General features: G+C 39.5%; 1 protein-coding gene across 1 annotated transcript; it reads left to right on the top strand.

Moving 5' to 3' along the window:
* Positions 1 to 1,112: 1,112 nt before the first annotated feature.
* On the top strand, positions 1,113 to 19,584 carry LOC117298393 (transcription factor RFX4-like). The gene is made up of 17 exons (XM_033781638.1): positions 1,113 to 1,205; positions 2,257 to 2,382; positions 3,604 to 3,724; positions 4,348 to 4,471; positions 5,481 to 5,690; positions 7,025 to 7,138; positions 8,376 to 8,453; positions 9,189 to 9,358; positions 9,599 to 9,699; positions 11,106 to 11,164; positions 12,080 to 12,227; positions 13,015 to 13,109; positions 14,274 to 14,388; positions 14,802 to 14,921; positions 16,665 to 17,350; positions 18,112 to 18,225; positions 18,496 to 19,584. The coding sequence occupies exons 2-17, from the start codon at positions 2,319 to 2,321 to the stop codon at positions 18,610 to 18,612; spliced, it is 2,436 nt and encodes an 811-aa protein (XP_033637529.1). The 5' UTR covers positions 1,113 to 1,205; positions 2,257 to 2,318; the 3' UTR covers positions 18,613 to 19,584.
* The last annotated feature ends 165 nt before the right edge of the window (positions 19,585 to 19,749 follow it).

Genomic DNA, 19,749 nt, shown 5'->3' with positions numbered 1-19,749 from the left:
TTAAAACAAAATTGTCTGACGTTCACGTTCACGTTTTTGCTCGCGTACGTGCAGCTATGTTCTTCTATTTAATATACGAACTTTGATACACAACTGTCAATTGTGTGTTGTTCAAACCAGTCTTAATTTTGGTTTAACTTTCGGATGTGTTAGAAGTCTTTTTTTAATTTTATTTGTTGAATCCATATCGTCGTATGATTAAAAGTATCAACTATTGCAAATCTTGTTTGATTCTGCTGCGTGACTACTAGACTCGGTTCCAAGTCTGTGATCGTGGATTTTAGTCTACGTACACCAGCGGATAAACAGCGCCCTCTTGTGGATAAACCTCTGTCGCTTACCCTATGATCACGAGTTGGGGCGTAGTGATAGCTAATTAATTTATGTGGGAGAGTTTTGCGTGGCTGATGCGCGGATAAATAACCGTAATCTCAGGCTTGAAATTAAGTGTCTATAATGACTAAATGAAGATTAGACCACTGCTTGCATTATTGCCAGATGCATTTCCCACTTCCTCCCGTTCCAAAATGTCATTCAATTCAACACTAGGTAGACTGGCAGGCTGATAAAAGCTCACATGAAATGCTCACATGTTTTGCTAATAAAAGCAAGTTGTAGTTGTTTTAAAATTAATTGAGTCGGATTGACTGCCTGCCATGCATGCTATAATTATGCTCCCGTCCCTAGCTTTCACACCCACGGCCGCGGTGTGTGTGTGACAAACTACGCTTTAACTTTGGACCAATCACAGCAATGGTTTCACGAATGGGTTCTTTCAGCAAATCAAACTAGCTGTACGTTGCGTTGTAGCAAAGCTAGGCCGTGTCCGAAACGACGACTTCGGCTACAGCTACGTCTAGATCAGCGCTTCTACCAGTGTTAAAAAATAGGCAGACGCGCGCGATCTAGCCGTAGCTGTAGCCGAAGTCGCCGTTTCGGACACGGCCTCAGGCCGTGTCCGAATTTGCGACTTCGGCTACAGCTACGGCTAGGGCGCGCGCGTCTGCTATTCTTCAACACTGACAGGCGTGCTGAACTAGCCGTAGCTGTAGCCGAAGTCGCCAATTCGGACACGGCCTAAGGTTTGTTCCTTGACGTCTGTTTCTCTTGTTTGTGCTTCGTGTTTTTTTCAACGAATTTTAAGAAATAAAGTACAACCAATTTCGGAGGAAACCTGGAACGTCACAAGGCTCAAGTTAAAAGAGGTATGTTCATAGACAAAACTGGTTCTGCTAAATGTCTCTGTTTTTATTTGTAAAGTCTAGTTACAACTAGTGTTTTTGGTCTGGTAAAATTTGACTGGTCCGTCCTTTGTTACGGCACTCGCACACCCATAACTGCAGCCAGTGCAGTGACGTGTATGCGGTACAACTACTGCAGCATATATTGAAGTGTCGAACTTGAATTTAACTATTAAAAGGGAGTGGCGCTTTAGTTGGCACTCTTGTTTTTGACGATTGAGTGCACTGTTCCATGTGCGACAATATTCCTCTGGAGGGATGTAGGCACCTACTGGAAAATACACCAGTCCCCATACAATACAATACCAATACATGCAAAGGGATAACTTTCCGTATGGCGCCACCACTTTTTCACTCATTTTTACAAAAAGGGATATATCAATCAGGTAAATTAGATACTATATTATTTCATTTCGAATGAAAAAGTGGTGGCGCCATACGGAAACTTTTCCATGACGTCTTTTATTTGTTTTCTTATTCTGCTTTCGATGTGATGATCATGATCTGGGCCCAATTTCATAGCGCTGCTTAACGGTAAGCAAATTTGCGTGCTTACTGTAGCAGAAAAATTTGCTTAAGCCTTAGCATATTTCACAGTTTAGCAGAAAAATTGGGCGGCCATATTGCGTGTTTACCGTGGAGTTGAATTGTAATGTCATTTATTTTTGTGCGGTAAGCACCGGAAGGTTAGCATGCCTTTTCGTGTGCTTACAGTTAGCAGCACTATGAAATAGAAATTGCACAGTAAGCATAAAATCGGCCGCTAAGCAGCGCTATGAAATTGGGCCCTGTTGTTAAGATTAAGAAAGATTGAGTTAGGCCTATTTTTACTTTGCACAATTAATCAATAATTAATAACTGTTGCAGTGCAGAGTGCCAGCCATGGGTTCCCCACCGATGAGTAAAGGAAGACAATTGAAACAGTTCCTAAATTTGTTTTCTTATCATTTGATGTGATGAAAATTGTTTAAAAAGTATTGGATTTGGCCTACTTAACTTTTTAAAACACACTCAGGCCACACAATGACGTAAAGTGCCAGCCATAATTCCTACCGATGTGTAACGGCGGACAACTAAATGTTGGCTGATGCTGCTGGAGATCACATGGATTCAGAAGAAGCTCCCAAAATAATCAAACAAGGTACCTCAATCAATTATTAACACTTTCATGACAAGGTGCAGGCCTGACCTACATGTGCTTGACTTGACTTGATATAATAATTGAACAGCTCCTTACTAGGAACAACACTCAACGAGGTTAGGTCAGGAGGGAGGAACTCCTCAGTCCAAGTCGATGTTATGCACACCTATGAGTGTACGCCGAAACTTAGTGGGGCTAGTGACGAGGTTGTTAAGTAGGGGAGTGAATTCCAGTCTTTAGCAGTAATTGGGGAAGTAAGATTTATGAAAGGCGTTGGTTCTAGAGGAAGGGATTCTAAGGGTGAGTGGGTTATGATTTCTAGTGATGACAACTGTGGGATCTCTTAGGTTGAAGTTCAGATGGTGCTGCGGTGCCCTTTCCAATATAGATATTTACAATGTCCTTATAGTCATAGAAGTGCCCCTACTAGAGGGAAATTGCTTTTCTACTTCAAGAACGAGGTTAAAAGGAACACGTTGTGCCTTGGATCGGTCGAGTTGGTCTTTGAAAAGCGTTTGCAACCGTTTATTATAAAATGCATATTGGTAGAAAGATGTTGTAAAAGTAGAATACAATGATCCACACAAACATGTCTCGAAATTGCACGGTTTTTCTTTTACCTCGTCAACTAACACAGTTGACCATTTATGGGAGTCAAATTTTTGACTCCCATAAATGACCGACAGTGTTAGTTTGCAAAGTAAAAGGAAAACCACGCAATTTCGAGACATGTTTGTGTGGATCATTGTAGTCTACTTTTACAACATCTTTCTACCAATATGCATTTTATAACAAACGGTTTCAAACGCTTTTTACAGACCAACTCGTCCGATCCAAGGCAACATGTTCCTTTAAGTCCTGCTATGTCCAATGAAAAATGATTGTTAGTTTATCATCATCGCTTACGTGGAATTTTGGCACTGTATGCATGCACGCACCCTCCATATAATGTCGTGATATGAAGGGGGAGGGTGCGCACATGCAATAACTGGGTGAGATTTCATAATTCCTTGTACAGCCACAAGCCTGCTTAGATCACGACGCTATCATTTCTACAGTCCTATATTAAAAAGAAGACAGAATTAGTCTAATTTCATGCACAAGATCTTTGGACATGAGGCGTATGATCATCATCATCAGTTTTTTAAACTTGGGGGTAAAACTAAGTTGTTTTTCACGGTGGAAAATAATTTTAATTTTACCTACAAATTCCTCAATTAGTGATTCCAGCTGATGACAGAGTTGAGTCAAACCAGGAGAATTTTGCCGTCCTTGACTCCAAAGCTAGAGAACCATTTCCGTTTGAGCCAAACAGGTTGCAAGCTCTTCTGACTTTACAGTGGTAGGCATATTTTCTTTGCCCTTTTTGTATAAACTTTACACTAGAGTGTGATTTGAAGCATTGTAAGGTGGGGTGTTTGTTTGGTCTGTGATGACAACACCATGTGATTACTTTGCCATGTAGATTGTTCCCGTACAGTGCTAAACAAGAGGTGGAAAGGGGGCCTTGTCAAGTTGGATTTTGAAGTGGAGAATGAGACAACACACAAACACTCATTTTAACGGGACCCAACATTCGAATATGCCCAGTTGTCGCCCTGGCGCGAATTGAAAAAGTATAAGATTCATCTAAAGTTGAATTGTCAGTGAGTGTTACAAGTGATACCACACTTTGCTAAGCAATCATGATTGGTTCACAATTAAGTGCTCTTTGCTCCTTGTAAAATCGGACCCAGCCCTAGGCATCAATTCTGCCTAACGCCTGCTTCAAACTTCCTGCGAATGCAATACCAATTTTGACATTGCAAATTTGCAACAGTTGAACTGTGTTTAACTCCTGAGAAACATTCGCTGCGAAAACAGCTTTGAAGCGTCAAAATTCGTTTTGTGTTCGCATGAAGTATGAACCGGGTTTAACACGATATGATATGATTGACAGTATGTTTGGCCTGTTATTGATTACAGGTTGTCTCAGCATTACGAAGCAATCGCAGGAGTGTCGCTGCCACGCTGTCTGATATACGCGCATTATTCTGATTTCTGCTTCAAGAACCAGTTTCCCCCAGTGAACAGTGCTAGCTTTGGAAAGGTTTGTAAACTTGTCTTCATGGTTTAGAACAGGTCTGAAACTAATAGACCTTTCCCATGTAATATGTAAATTGCACATAGTGCATGTGCACTAAGTAACTAACATTTATTTGGTTGGCAAAATGAGGGAACATTGCGCTGTTATGTATGCGGCTAAATGGCTGCGTAATGCAGACGCGATTGTGCATCTGCTTAGTGCACATCTCTATTGCATTTGCCAATCAATAGGGTCTGTACGTATTTTTGCTCAAGTCAAGTCACAGGCATAGAGCTATATATATTGACTAGAGCGCTAACTTGCTCCGCGTTTTGAAGCCACCCTGGGCGCAGACATGTTTGATGTGTTGCGTGGACTACGGAATGATTTCAATTTTAAGAGAACACACATTGACGCGATTTTTTTTACATTCGGCAAGTGCGCTTACTTACGCTACTGCGCATTCACGTACGTCCAGGCTACGAAAACCGTAAGTCCGACTTGATTGACGTACTAAAAAAGTTAATGCGCCTTTTAAACATGACGCACATGCATGCTCGCAGTTTGTACGCTCATCAACAGATTGTGCGTTCACATTTGCTGCATTTTTTTGTTTGATGACACATAGAAAAGAACAAACGCACTGTCATGCAAATAGCCGTACAATTGGCGTACAAAATTTCAAGCTTTTGTATTGGTTTGTACATAAACATGGATGCGCCCACACGGCTTCAAAACCGTAGTGCGTGTATAACAGGGTGTTAGCGCTCTAGTCAATATATATAGTGTGTGATTTTTTCTTTTTTTTTAATCTCTGTATATTTTCCTGTAATTCGACCTCCGGTCGCCATGGGAATTTGTTTTTAAAATAATAAAACAATTATGAATGAATGAATGAATGAATAGTTCTATGGTCACAAGTCATCTTTGCTCAAGTCAAGTCAAGTCACAAGTTACTTTTGTCCCAATATAAGCCCACTCCCACGATTGAATTGTGAAAAAAAAAAAAAAAACCAATTCTGTCCCCTACCAGGTGATCCGTCAGGTATTTCCAGAGCTACAAACACGCCGTCTAGGCACACGAGGGCAGTCTAAGTATCACTATTACGGCATCCGTGTCAAGGAATCTTCACCTTACTTTGGGGTCTTCTTGGAGTCTCAGAGAGTGTCGCCAGCAATCTACAGATCCTCCTCACGGACTCCTCATCTGCCATCGCACGCTCAGTGGGAACATCACTCCATGGTATGAATTCAAACAATTTTAGAGATGCTCTGGACTTCAACTTGAGTCCAAGTTGAGTCACATTTACCTGGGTTTGAGACAAATCTTGTTTAATTTTACCGTATCCCCAGATAATCTAAAACAAGGGTCTCCAAGGTAAAATTCTCCAATCCAATGTGATAACGGTTTTTAAATGTTATTTGATTTGATACTCATACAGAGAGAAATTTAAAACTTGATGTCACTGGAAATCACAAACCTGGATATGTAACTTCGAAAGAGGAGTTTTCCAGGGGTCTTAAAATACATCCACTTTTTAATGCAGGGTTTTTTGGATTTGTACCCTAATCGTTGTAACAAGATCCCTGGGACTGGCCAAATTACTGGCCAAATTACCCTTTTATATACGCTACAGGCCTAGAATTTCATCTTTAAAAGTGCGAGGCCATTTTCATTTTGCAAAGGGCACTTCCATTGGAAAACTTTTGAAGGGGCACCAAGGCCAAGAGCTTGGTCTGCGTGTAATTCCAGGCTTGAAGTTGTTATAAGAGAACAGCAAAACAAAGAAACACAAATTCAGAATGAATGTACTCTTTTATCACTGTGCTTTTTATTATTATTATGGTTTATTTATTAACTGCACTGGCGACCAAGCAGGCTGAAAAAGTACATTTACAAGTAAAAATAGTTGGTATAAAAAAAAATATAAATACATATATAAAATATGTAATTATTTTAAAGTTAATTGCAAGAACAACCCAAAAGCACAATTAAAAGCTTGAATCAACACTGCTGGTTTTAAAAAGAGGATCGGCTGTACTTTAAAATCACTGAGCAAACATTTCTTAGCCCAATTTCAGGATTTTTGAATTGGGCCCATAAACTTGTCCTCAGGGTAATACCAAAATAAATGAATATTCACTTAATTTTGCACAGTGGTAATCACCCAAATCAATAAACATTCAATTAATTTTGCACAGTGGTAAAACCCAAATGAATAAATATTCAATTAATTTTGCACAGTGGTAATCACCCAAATAAATAAATATTCAATTAATTTTGCACAGTGGTAATCACCCAAATAAATAAATATTCAATTAATTTTGCACAGTGTTAAAACCCAAATCAATGAATATTCAATTAATTTTGCACAGTGGTAATCACCCAAATAAATAAATATTCAATTAATTTTGCACAGTGGTAATCACCCAAATAAATAAATATTAAATTAATTTTGCACAGTGGTAATCACCCAAATAAAAAAAACATTCACTTAATTTTGCACAGTGGTAATACCTTCATCCTGTCCGATAATATTTTTGTATAACCTACATGTGGTTAATTTTGATTTTTAGATTACAGAACAGTCCGATAACCCAAACTCAGCAATGACTTCTATTTCAACACTGCTGCCAGAGTTCCCGACGGCAGCACAAACTCAGCCATGGGGTAACCTCTCTTTTGAACAGGTATTACTATCAAACAACTTGCTGAATAAAAAACAAATTTGAGGATGACAGCAGTGTTTTCTGCTAAAGGGAGGGTAGGTAACAACTCCAGGATCCCTTTTTATTTTGGAAAGTATAATCAAGTATTTGTGTGGTCTTCTTTAATAATTCAACAAAAGAAACAGAAGTTGGAATGTATTCTTTCAGGAATGACTGACTTGTTTCTCTTAAAATAAAGACGGTTGCAAAAACTCAATGCACAAAGAAGTGGTCTCCTGTAGTGGTTTTCTTCTAATTCTCCTGAACTGGAAACAATAATAACTTTTTGCCAGGGTTCTCTCGTTGCACAAGCTAGCATACCAGGGGCCAATTTCATAGAGCTGCTTAAAAAATGTTTTGCTTAAAGGCAGTGGACACTATTGGTAATTACTCAAAATAATTATTGCCATAAAACCTTTCTTGGTAATGAGTAATGGAGAGAGGTTGATAGTATAAAACATTGTGAGAAACGGCTCCCTCTAAGTGATGTAGTTTTTCGAGAAAGAAGTAATTTTTCACAAATTTGATTTTGAGACTTCAGATTTAGAATTAGAGGTCTCGAAATCAAGCATCTGAAAGCACACAACTTCGTGTGACGAGGATGTTTTTTTTTTATTTCATTGTTATATCGCAACTTTGACGACCGCTTGAGTTCAAATGTTCACAGGTTTGTTATTTTATGCATATGTTGAGATACACCAACTGTGAAGGCTAGTCTTTGACAATTACCAATAGTGTCCAGTGTCTCGCTTATTTTACACATGTTACTGGCCAAAATTTCATGCCATTTACATTGCTTGTGACTGGTATTTAGCTATCGTTTACTTAGCATAACAATTGAGTGGAGTCTTTGGCCGATAATCTGATTTTACTAAGCACTAATATTTTTAAAGGAAAATTTTGTGCTTAAGCAGCTCTACGAAATTGGGCCCAGGCCTTTGCGTGTGAATTTTGGTCGATATGCAAAACAAATAATTACATGTGTATTTTTAATTTTTTTCCACAAAAATAATCAAAAGAAAACCACATAGAATGCTCCAGATAATTGTAGGACTTTAAAACAGACCTTGTTTCAATTCAGTGTGCTCCAGCCAAGCATCCAACAAATATTAAGTCCAGAATGCAGCCTCGCAGTTTTTAAAAAATCCTGTCGAGAACCGTGCTTTTCACTACAATGCGTGATCATTAAAAGCATTGACATTATTTTTGTAACTTGTAGGTCGATTCTGTTATATCCGAGTACAGAAACCACTGCCAGGTTCTCATTGAGCACATTGTAAGAGGAAAACTGGAAGAGGTAAGTTTTATCAAGAGCTAAATTCTATGGAGGCAAAAGAGGCTCTTTTGTCGTGGTCTTATAATTTGATGCTTCTCCCAAGGAATGTTCTTAAAGAGGAAGGGCAATGTCAAATAAATTTTGAGATGCACTCATTTTGCAGTAGACATAGAGTCTTCAATGACCGCGCGAGGGCGCTCTCAATCATTTCCGGTGGGTATATTCATTTATACCCAAAGCAGTTATTAAAGATTGGAACACATTACCACCACAGACATCTAATCCATCACTGACAATAAGACTTTTAAAGGAGCCGTTATAATTCACCTCAAAAGCAAATTGAAACTACGGCGCAACAAAAGTGACAGAGAACGCCTATTAATCTGTGCAGGGCGAATCGTGTATATCCCCGGAAGTGAGAAAAATACTATTTATAGCGCCCTCGCGTGGTCAAAAATAAGGCGCATTGCCATTGCATTCAATACCCTTCCAGTGCAAAATTTGTCAACATCACAAAATATCTGATGACATCTTTCTGACAAAAAACGTGTCTGCACATTTTTGTACGAAGGTGTTTTTGTTCATTCCTGACTTTTTCAGAGCGAAATTTGAAACTTACATCATTGCATTTCACTTTATACTAATGGATCTTTATGATTTCAAGCAGGAATATTTTTGTCAGAAAAGTAAAATTCAAGACCGTTTTTGATTGATTATTATTGAAAGCGAAGCAACCCTGGTGTCTCCTAATTTCAGGTTCCCAATGCAGTGCATCGATTCTGGAAGGATTTGCCAGAGTCGACCCAAGCTATCCTACGGAGCGACTGTAAGAAACTTTCTGACCTGATTGCTGTGTGTGACAACATCCTGTATCAGATAATCGTCAATGTTCTTATACAGGGCACCGTGCATCAACTTCCTCCAAGGTAAGAACGGAACAATTTATAGAATGTGGGTTTCGAATCCCAGACTCTAAAGAAACTTTCTGACCTGATTGGTGTATGTGACAACATCCTATATCAGACAATCGGCAACGTTCTTATACAGGGCACAGTGCAACAACTTCCTTAAAAATTATAGAAATAATAATACAAATAACTTTACAATGTATGAGGTCAATGTAATGTAAGGTTATTAAATTGTATGTATTTCTTTATTTTATTCAGCTTGCTTCAAACTGTTCGCCACTTCTCCTGCACATTCCAAAAAGTTGTTGAGGAATCCTCCCCCGCCTTTTTCGAGTCTTTGCATCTCAGACGAATGGAAGGTGAGAAATGTATTACGGAAAAAGTCCACCATCCATGCCATGTGCAGTGACAAAATGGTTTATCAGACTCATTTTTCTTAGAGTGATCATCGAATGTTTATGATATTGACAAATATTGCCCAGGAAGGATATTGTATATAGGCTGTCTATCGCTTAGCGATATCCACTATGTAGAGCAAACAAGATAAAAACAACTGATGCAGGCACAACTCGGTGGATCAAAAGAAGGTAGATAGCTCATCAAACAGAGTGAGTTCTGGCACAGGCTCGCTCATGAGCGATGAGTCAATTCTTGCAGTGATTTGTCATCCACAGAAATGAAGAAATGGCTATTAATTTTGGTTTTTACCCATACACCGATGTGTGTTAGCACTGTATACTCAGTACTTTCCCGAGTCCTGTGAAAAAATATCACAGGCATGTTCCTGGGGTGGAATTCGAACCCACGACCCTTGCAATTCTAGAGCAGTGTCTTACCAACTAGACTACCGAGGTTGCCCGGTAGCTAGAGGCAGTTCGAATCCTATGTTTTGGCAGCGGGTACCGCAACGATATAATAGATGTTAGATTTGCATCGGAGATAAAGAATATTAATTTTGGTTTTTACCCATACACCGATGTGTGTTAGCACTGTATACTCAGTACTTTCCCGAGTCCTGTGAAAAATATCACAGGCATGTTACTCGGGTGGGATTCGAACCCACGACCCTTGCAATTCTAGAGCAGTGTCTTACCAACTAGACTACCGAGGTTGCCTGGTAGCTAGAGGCAGTTCGAATCCTATGTTTTGGCAGCGGGTACCGCAACGATATAATAGATGTTAAATTTGCATCGGGGATAAAGAATATTAATTTTGGTTTTTACCCATACACCGATGTGTGTTAGCACTGTATACTCAGTACTTTTTCCGAGTCCTGTGAAAAATATCACAGGCATGTTACTCGGGTGGGATTCGAACCCACGACCCTTGCAATTCTAGAGCAGTGTCTTACCAACTAGACTACCGAGGTTGCCCGGTAGCTAGAGGCCGTTCGAATCCTATGTTTTGGCAGCGGGCACCGCAACGATTCAAACCCACGGGATTCGAACCCACGACCCACGAAGAAATGGCTATTTACACCACATAATTGTGAGGTTAGAGACTTGTACTTTTTCCCCACTCACGTGAGAATTTTATCTATTATTGGGAAAATGAAAAACACCACAAAATTTAATTTGACTTTCCTTCCTCTTTAAGAACATTTTGAGGAAGCATCAAGGTAAATACCAAAGCAACAGAGGCAGGGGACTCGTTTGCCTCCCCATGGAACTCAATTTTTAATTTTACATTTTTCTTGCTCTTCAAGCAGCTCGATGAAATAGGGTTATGGGTGATTGTATAACTCTCATAATTTTTGTAATTTCAGTCGCAAAGAGATTTTGTCATCTTCTGAAGAGGAAAACATCTTTGTCTCATCTTGCTCAGGTGAGGAGTTTTAGATCGTGTTTGAATCTGACTAATATGCCTGTGATTTTTTTTCCACAGAACTCTGAGCGGAGTTGAGTATACAGTGCTAACACAAGCATTAAAGGGTACCCCCCCACCCACCCCCCCAAAAAAATAAAAAATAAAAAAAATAAATAATAATAAAACATCTCCGTCTCATCCTGCTCAGGTAAGGAGTTTTAGGGTGTGGCCAAATTGGCCGCTACAGCTAAGGCTGAAGGGAAATAAGCAGGGGGTCCACAGTCCTTAGAACACAACATTGTCAAGTCCAAATAGAGTACAATGCACCTCTTCTCTAAACAAGCACGAGTCTCTAGTCTTTTTATGACCATGATCGGGACCAACGACCAAAAAATATAATTTTGTGAAAATGACACTACTGTGTGAATGAACACCGCACACGTAAACCAAGGACCCTGGTTTAGCTGGAGCTACCACGCATGCGCTCAAGAAAAACACACACGCTGGGCTCGAATATGAGTAATATGCCTGTGATTTTTTTTTCACAGAACTCTGGAAAGTACTGAGTAAATAGGGCTAACACAAACATTAAAGGGTACCCCCCAAAAAAAAAAAAAAAAAATCAAAAATCAAAAAAAAAAAATAAAATTATAGAAAAGTTTGCGGTAACACCATGTAATAACAATCTCTAAATGAGTTGGGGTGGTTCTGAAAAGAACCGTTGGATTAACTCGACGTTTCGATCAGTATGCTCTGATCGTCTTCTGGAGAATGCTGGACTCTGATGCTGCATGCTGCTTAAGTACTGGGCGGCGGATCAGCGGTGATGCATGAAGGCGGGAAATAGAGGCGGGAAGTGAACTCGATGATGCGTGGTAATAAAATTATGCTAAATACCAATAAAACAAATGTCTTAAATTTTCCTGTTATCAGGCAACTCGTACTGTGCTGAATACCAAAGTGACCGTGACCCAGATGTGCCATGACTGGCGGAAGAGGACGGAGCAGAACACTGTGTGCTCCCAGCTCATGTGGACAATACCGGGAAGCTCACCAAATGTCAAGACAACGGTCAAGAAATGTATGTCTCAAAATGTCTCCTCAATATTTTGTATAATGATTTGAACAGGTCAATGTTTCGGTCAGTTTGCTCTGACCAGAAGACGGTCAGAGCACACTGACCGAAATGATGAGCAGTACAAACCGGTTCTTCTCAGCGCCACCACTACTCACAAAAGAGATTCTTACATGGTGTCGCCGCCAACCTTACTAAAGGCTGAGTCACACTGCAGCGATAACGAAAACGATAACGATTGTTATGCAAAGGGAACGCATTCTATTGGTTGAATGAGCGTGTGCGTATTCTGCGTGGAGCAATTCAACCAATAGAATGCGTTTTCTTTGCGTCGTGATCGTTATCGTTTTTGTTATCGCTGCAGTGTGACTCGGCCTTTACTGAGTATTTTCCACCATGCATTGCCTTAAAAGTCTTATCTAAGTTATTTGAAGTACTAAACCACAAGAAACTGACTGGGTGAGTTTTGAATAATTTGGGATGGGCAAAGAAATAATTGCATCCCCTTGAGGTGATCCCCTGGCTGCCTCTTTTAGGGTGGTATGGTAAACTTGGGATGGATTCCTGGCTACCCAGCGGTTAACTGTTGTATATGCCTTCTGACTGGCAACCCCCTGCAAAGATATTGGGAAAAAAAGGGAGTCCGCCAACATAGGGCTAGAAAGCTCAGTTGGTGGAGTGCCGGCACATTATCCAGAAGTCGTTGGTTCAAATCCCGCTCTAGTAAATATTTATTTGTTCAACCCAAAATCGTAATCTGGGGTCATGATTAATTGTTCTGTATCTTGCCCAGGTTTTTCTGAGTTGGCGCGGCTTTTGGAAAAGCATGCCAGTGTTGAGGACCACATCAGATGGCTGCACTCAGTAAGAAGTAAATGCCTGAAGATGGTATGTATTTCTTGTTGAACAGAAACACACTTTTGTAACCGGTGTACACATTAATGTAAGGTATACCTTAAGGGTCGTGGCCGAGCGGATAAGAGAACCGAATTCAAGTTCTGGTGGTTCTGTTCAGCATAGTGAGGGTTCGAATCCCGGCTGTGACACTTGTGTCCCTGAGCAAGACACTTTACTATAATTGTTTTTCTCCACCCAGGGGTAAATGGGTACCTGTGAGGGCAGAGATGGTTCTTGTGATTGGTTTAGACAAGTAGCGCATTTGTTGCACAAGGCTGTATACTCCCCAGGGAGCTGAGATGGTTTAAGGAATGATTTTAGGCCCAGTGACCAGGGGTAATAATGTTGGAGCGCCATGAGCGTCACTGCGTGACGGACCTGAGTGCTGTATAAGAAGCCATTATTATTATTTTTATCGTAATTATTATGAAGCAGCTCTTCATCATGGATGTGATGGAGCAGCCTCCCTACAATGGGTAGTGCCCTGAAACACTGAAAATCAACACTGACTGGCTAACAAAAGGTGACTGCTTTGCATGCACATTTGTTAAAAACTTTCTACACTTGTAAGGCGCTTATAATCGAGCGCTTAGTACGCCTGTGTTAAACAGCATGTATTTCAACAGAATACATTTCAAAATGAATCAGGTTGTTATGTAATCAACCTAAACTGCATACAGTTAGATGTATCACACGATCGAAAACAAGAATGAGAGGGGGTTACTTGATTTATGACTTGATGCAACATTTGATTTCCGATTTTTTAATTGCCCTCAGAAAAATAAGTGAAATTGGTCTCAAATAGCCTGACAAATTTCTGAAAACCTACACCATGTTTATATAATGTAGATCAGCCCTTTTCCTTAATAAAACTTTCCTAATTTTTTCCAAGACCCAAATATCATATCTTTACCTTTTAGCCTTCGAGAAAGCCGCTCTGCTAGGGTCAAAACATCAGGCCATTAACTATTGTTTTGCATAAAAACCAGACGCTAAACATTGTCTCTAAATGAAAACAGAGCACTGGATACCTATTGGAAAAAAAAATTTAGCGCTAGCGCTAGTCGAGTGAAGATAAAATGCTATAATGTGAACTGCAGATTATTTCTCGAGAGGTAGTTGTGTTTTGATGAGAGATTTGTTTTCATTTTGTAGGTTGGTGATGAGGAAACTGCGAAGGAAACTGCAGAAAGAAACTTCCTGCTGCAGTGGTCTTACGTCTGTAATCTTCTTATTCGAGATCAAACTCTGAGGAGTGCAACGAGCTTTGGTAAGTAAACTGCAAGACACAAAAGTGGTTGGTCAGGGCGCCTTATGGTTATAGCGGTCCCCACCTACGAAACGAAATCCCTTCTTTCTCGAAAACTATGTCACTTCAGAGGGAGCCGTTTCTCACAATGTTTTATACTATCATACTCTCCCTATTACTCGCCACCAAGTAAGGTTTTATGCTAAAAATTACTTTGAGTAATTACCAATAGTGTCCACTGCCTTTAATTTTGGTTGTAACAACTGAAATCAGCTGTTGTATTTTTTTATAGGTTTTCAGCTCCCGTTTTCTAGAATATGACTTTAAAAAAATGGTTTGAGTGTAATTTTCATAATCAGTACGCTTTCAGACTAAAATTAAACAATGAAGTTTTCATCCTTACCAATCCTGTATAATACTTTCTTGTTAATTAGGCTCCTTCCACCTTCTGCACCTGTTATACGAGGAGTATCTACTCTACATGGTTGATGTCCAGCAGAATCAGAAGAAAGAGAGAGCTCTCTGGAAGAAGCTGTTTGATACAGATACAGACGGTAAGCTCAAGAAACAGACAAGTTTAAACATTTTTGTACCTTCACTTTTACATGCTTGTATTTTATGAAAATTTTCTGCTATTTCCTGGCCGAATCTGAAGCTGTCTTGTTTGTCCAGATTTCCCGCCTGTTTTTTAATCCTCACAAGAGACCAGTGCCCAATTTCATGGCTCTTCTTGCAGTAAGCAATGAATCAGCGCTTGTGGAAGCAGGGAATTCTGCGCTTATGTCAAGAGTATTTCACAGGTTAACAGGGAATTTTGGCTTGTGTGCGTGCGAACTCCACGTATCTAGGCATTCTAAGCTTACACAGCTAGCGCAGAAATTTGGCACTTGCCCTTCAAGCAGAAAATGGTGATCGTAAGCGTAGAATTTGGCAGTAAGTAGAGCAATGAAAATGGGCCCCACTCTGGTAAACCTCAACAACTTTTCGGCATTTCACAAATTACCATCCATGAACAGCCATGAAAAGAGACCAATTTGAGATTTTTGCTGAAGAAAAAACAAACATTTTTGGAAACATTGTAAATTTTCCTGATAAATACCGAAATCTCACTTTTGAAAATTGGGGGTAAGTTTAGGTTTTGCCAGAGCCAGTCACATACTGAAAAGTTTGGCATATAATTGACCTTACTTACAATTTAATCAAATGTTGAATAATGCAACAAATAACACATTGTTTTTAACTGACTCCTAAATAATCAAGACCTGACAAATGTAACCCCTGCATTAAAGGGACATGTTGCCTTAGATTGGGCGAGTTGGTCAACGAAAAGCATTTGAAACCGTTTGTTATGAAATGCATACGGTTACAAAGATGCTTTTCATAGACCAACTCGCCCGATCCAAGGCAACGTGTCCCTTTACAAAAATTGTTGTCATTTTGTAATAATTTTAAAGCGTTTTGTAACCACGTTTACTCTAACAATGCTGTTTGTTCCTCTTCTAATAAAGCTTTTCATTTGTTCGCGCAATTTTTATCGAAGCCAACATTTGGATTACAGAGGTGTATATGAAGCTGCTAATCATTTGACGCGCCGTTGCTACACTGTTGTAAGTTGCTCTGATTATAAGTTAATTAATAAACAAAAAATTAAATTTAAAATTAAATTAACAAACATAAGCTGGTTTGAATAAGTTTCTGGTGGTTGCCCCAAAAACATCACCCAACAGTCTTTTATGTTATTTGTTATTATATAGTCCACTTTATTAATTTAAAAAAAAATAACTAATTTTAGAGAATGATTCAATAGTTTTGAGTAGTTATGTAACTGAGTAGTTTTGTATTGTCGACTTGATTAAAGGAACATTACAGAATTGGGTTTTGCTAAATAAACAGTTCCTGGCAGTGTAAGCACTTCTATACATAAACTGACAAACCTGTAAATTTTTAGATCGATCGACCATCTGGATCACGAGAAAGAAGTGAAAAAACGATTACACATTTTGCATGACATCAATTAAAACAAATATATTAAAACGCTCACTGAGCAATAAACTCCAAACGGGAAAGTAGTTTTAATTTATTTCTCATCTAATAAGACAGTTTTATGTGATCCGTGATCTTAGACAATTTGTTTTCTTACCAATTCTGGAATGTTCCTTTAAATACACTTAATTAAACACTAATTTTAAAGAATGATTCAATAGTTTCTGTACTTATATGTAACTTATTAATTAAATGTAATATGGACTTAATTAATTGATTGAATTAATACTTACCCTTGTCTTCCGTCTTAACAGTTCCCAGCTATTTCCTAACCTCATCCAACACCAGCGACTTTGAGACTCCAAAAGGTCTTCCCGACGCGCCTGATCGTCTGTACCACTTGGCTCCCACATCCCTCCTGCCCCCCGCTCAGCCCTGCCGAGTGTCCCATGAGTACGCCACTGGTCCAAGAGAGACCCAGTATTTGTACCAACCATTTGCGACAACCTCCTCCGGGGGACTATACATCAAACCGTGTGCATCAACAGCGAAATGCCCAACTCCTAGTAGCCCAGTTATCGAGAAAAGAGTATCCATCACGTCCGGACCGTCACCCACAGCTCTTGCCCCTGCTACCCCTCCGGGAACCCACACTGGGTACAGTGCAACAACATCCTCAATGTTTCTGAGCCAGACACAGACCACTCCAAAGATGCCACACAAGAGGGACACGGAGTTCCTCAGTAGCAGCCTCCAGTGTCGCAGCCCAAGCATCGCAGCCGTACCTCATGGTCCTGTCACACTCCTAGGCTACCAGCAGCAAGTGGTAACGCAACCACAGCACCCTACTGCCGTACATGACGTTATTACCAAATACCAAACCAGGAATGAACCCCCCCCTCTCCAGCCGATCAAACAAACCCACCTTCAAGATGTATCGGGCAAGAAGAACCTGTTGACTGGGCCACAACATAAATTGCTTGCCACAAAGATAATTAAGGTAAATGTTCATAAAATATATTTCGGTTGAATTTGAACAAAGACAAATTGACTGGAGTGGAATTTGAACCAAGGACCTCCGAACTAACGACTGAGCTATCAAGCCCTTTGGTGGCGGTCTCCCTATTTCACTGGCTAGCAGGAAATATTTGCTCGTGCGCGTACACACTCCACATTACTAGGAATTCTTCACTTATACAGCTATCGCAGAAATTCGGTGCTTGCACAGTAAGCTGAGAATGGCGATTGAAAGCAACAAATTTGGCGGTGAGCAGAGCCATGAAATTAGGCTCTGCATAGACCTGTCAGGCTTCAAACTTACATGTGCACAATTTCATGTAGCATGTAAGCACAACAATTTGCTTAGCATGAAATTTCTTCCTTGATAAAAACAAGATTACCAACCAAATATTTATTTGTTGCATAATGCTTGTTACCGGCATTCAGCTGTTGTTTGCTTATCCTGAAAATCACGTGGAAATTTGGTTGGTAATCCTGTTTTCATTAAGGAAGAAATTTCATGCTAAGCAAATTTGTGTGCTTATGGGCCCTGCATCATCATCATAATCATTCAGGCAAAGACTTGCGTCTGTGGCCGTCTCATCCTTGACCTGTTATAGGGACACACAGCACTTGTGGAGTCAGATCCAAGACAAATTTTAATTTTTCTCATACAAGTACCTTCCTGGGGAAAACTACCACGCCCCTTCAAGAATGACGTTCAATGCTTAATAATAAACAACTGTGTTTTACTTGGTGCAGGCTGTTCCAATTCCGGGCGGTACTCCAAAAGCAACGGCAGAGTCAAAGCAGAAGCCACTTTCTTTCCAGTTCTCTATAACGACAAACCAGAAACTCAACCTAGCAAAGGGACAGGTATGTATTAGATTGTTCGCGACAAAAAAAGAAAACCATGCAGTTTAGAGGGATGTTTGTGTGGATCATTCTATCCTCAAATTATCTATCTAACCATATGCATTTAATAACAAATGGTTTCAAACGCTTTTCAAAGACCAACTCGACCGATCCAAGGCAACGTGTCCCTTTAAGTAACTTTGAAGGAACTTTGAAAAGCATTTTCACTTTAAGTAACTTTGAAGGAACTTTGAAAAGCATTTTCACTTTTGGTTTCACTTTTGCCTATAGATGTTAACGACGACAACTGGCGAACGCTACCTGATCAATGAAGTCACATCGTCTACATATGAAGGGGACGGTGCAGCACAGGACAAAAGTGTGGATGGAGGTCAACAGGGGAAGTAAAAAGAAACAACCATGGTTTGGAATTTGTGATAACTATCGAGTCTCACACTGAAGTTTTGTATTGGATGCAAATGTGGAAAACAATTTGAGAGGTTCTGCAAAACACAACACTCAACCTGTGAGAGTTTCCACAAGAATTTCTCGCCCAATCCGACATAAAGTTTTGTATTGGTTGCAAAAGTGAAGGTGAAATGAATCGATGGAAAATATTCAAGTGAATCTACAAAACCATAGTACTCAGTCCCTCAGCCTGTGAGAGTCTCCACAAGAGTTTCTCGTCCAAACCGACAAGTTTTGCATTGGAGGTGAAATGGATCGATGGAAAAAGTAGATTCAAGCAGAACTACAAAAACACTCAACCAGTGAGAATTAGTCACAAAATGACTCCATGTGAAGAGGAGAACCGCCATGACCTTTTGGAAAAAAAAAAAAAATGTTCTTGCTTCACAGCTATAAGTTACAACGGCAAATGCTGTAATGTGCTGGATGATTTGAACACAGATGCGTAAAGCGAGGCTTCTGGGAGCTACTTCAATTTAGAACCGACGTCCGTTGATATGAAAAGAACGACAAAGATTGATAAAGGGGATAGCCTATGTTAGATTCCTGAACAATGATTTCTGAAAACAGTGAACTGGTTATCAAGCTAACTAATGTGAATTTAGAGTGAAGTTCATTTTCTTATAAAAAGTTGTGTTTACATTGTTACATTTTACAAACAAAAAAACACTGTTTCTTATTATTTCCTCTTTTTGCAAGTTAAGTGTTTGAAATTTTTAAATTTTCTACTTGTTGATTAAGTTCCTGAAGGAGACGTCGTAGTAAAATACTATGGAAAGATTTGGTAAAACTAGTAAAACAATGACTCAAAGTGACTAATTGCTTGAATTCTTGGCTTTGATTCTTATCTGAGACCCTTAAATTTATCAAAAATGTACACAATTTATTTCATCTTTTCATTAAGTTGTTCATCTATTTATTGAGTTCTTTATTGTTGAAGTTGTTGTTTTGTCAAATAAAGACAATTTAAAAAATCAACTCACATTCTCATGTCTTTAAGAATTCTTAAGTTTATGCCTACTCTAAATTAAGTATGCTACAACAACGGTAAATACGATGACAAATTTTACTGACATC

The sequence above is a fragment of the Asterias rubens genome, chromosome 13 (genome assembly GCF_902459465.1).
Source record: "Asterias rubens chromosome 13, eAstRub1.3, whole genome shotgun sequence".
In the NCBI taxonomy this organism is placed as follows: domain Eukaryota; kingdom Metazoa; phylum Echinodermata; class Asteroidea; order Forcipulatida; family Asteriidae; genus Asterias; species Asterias rubens.
Note: the sequence above shows the minus strand (reverse complement) of the source record. Positions and strands in the feature narration are given on the sequence as shown.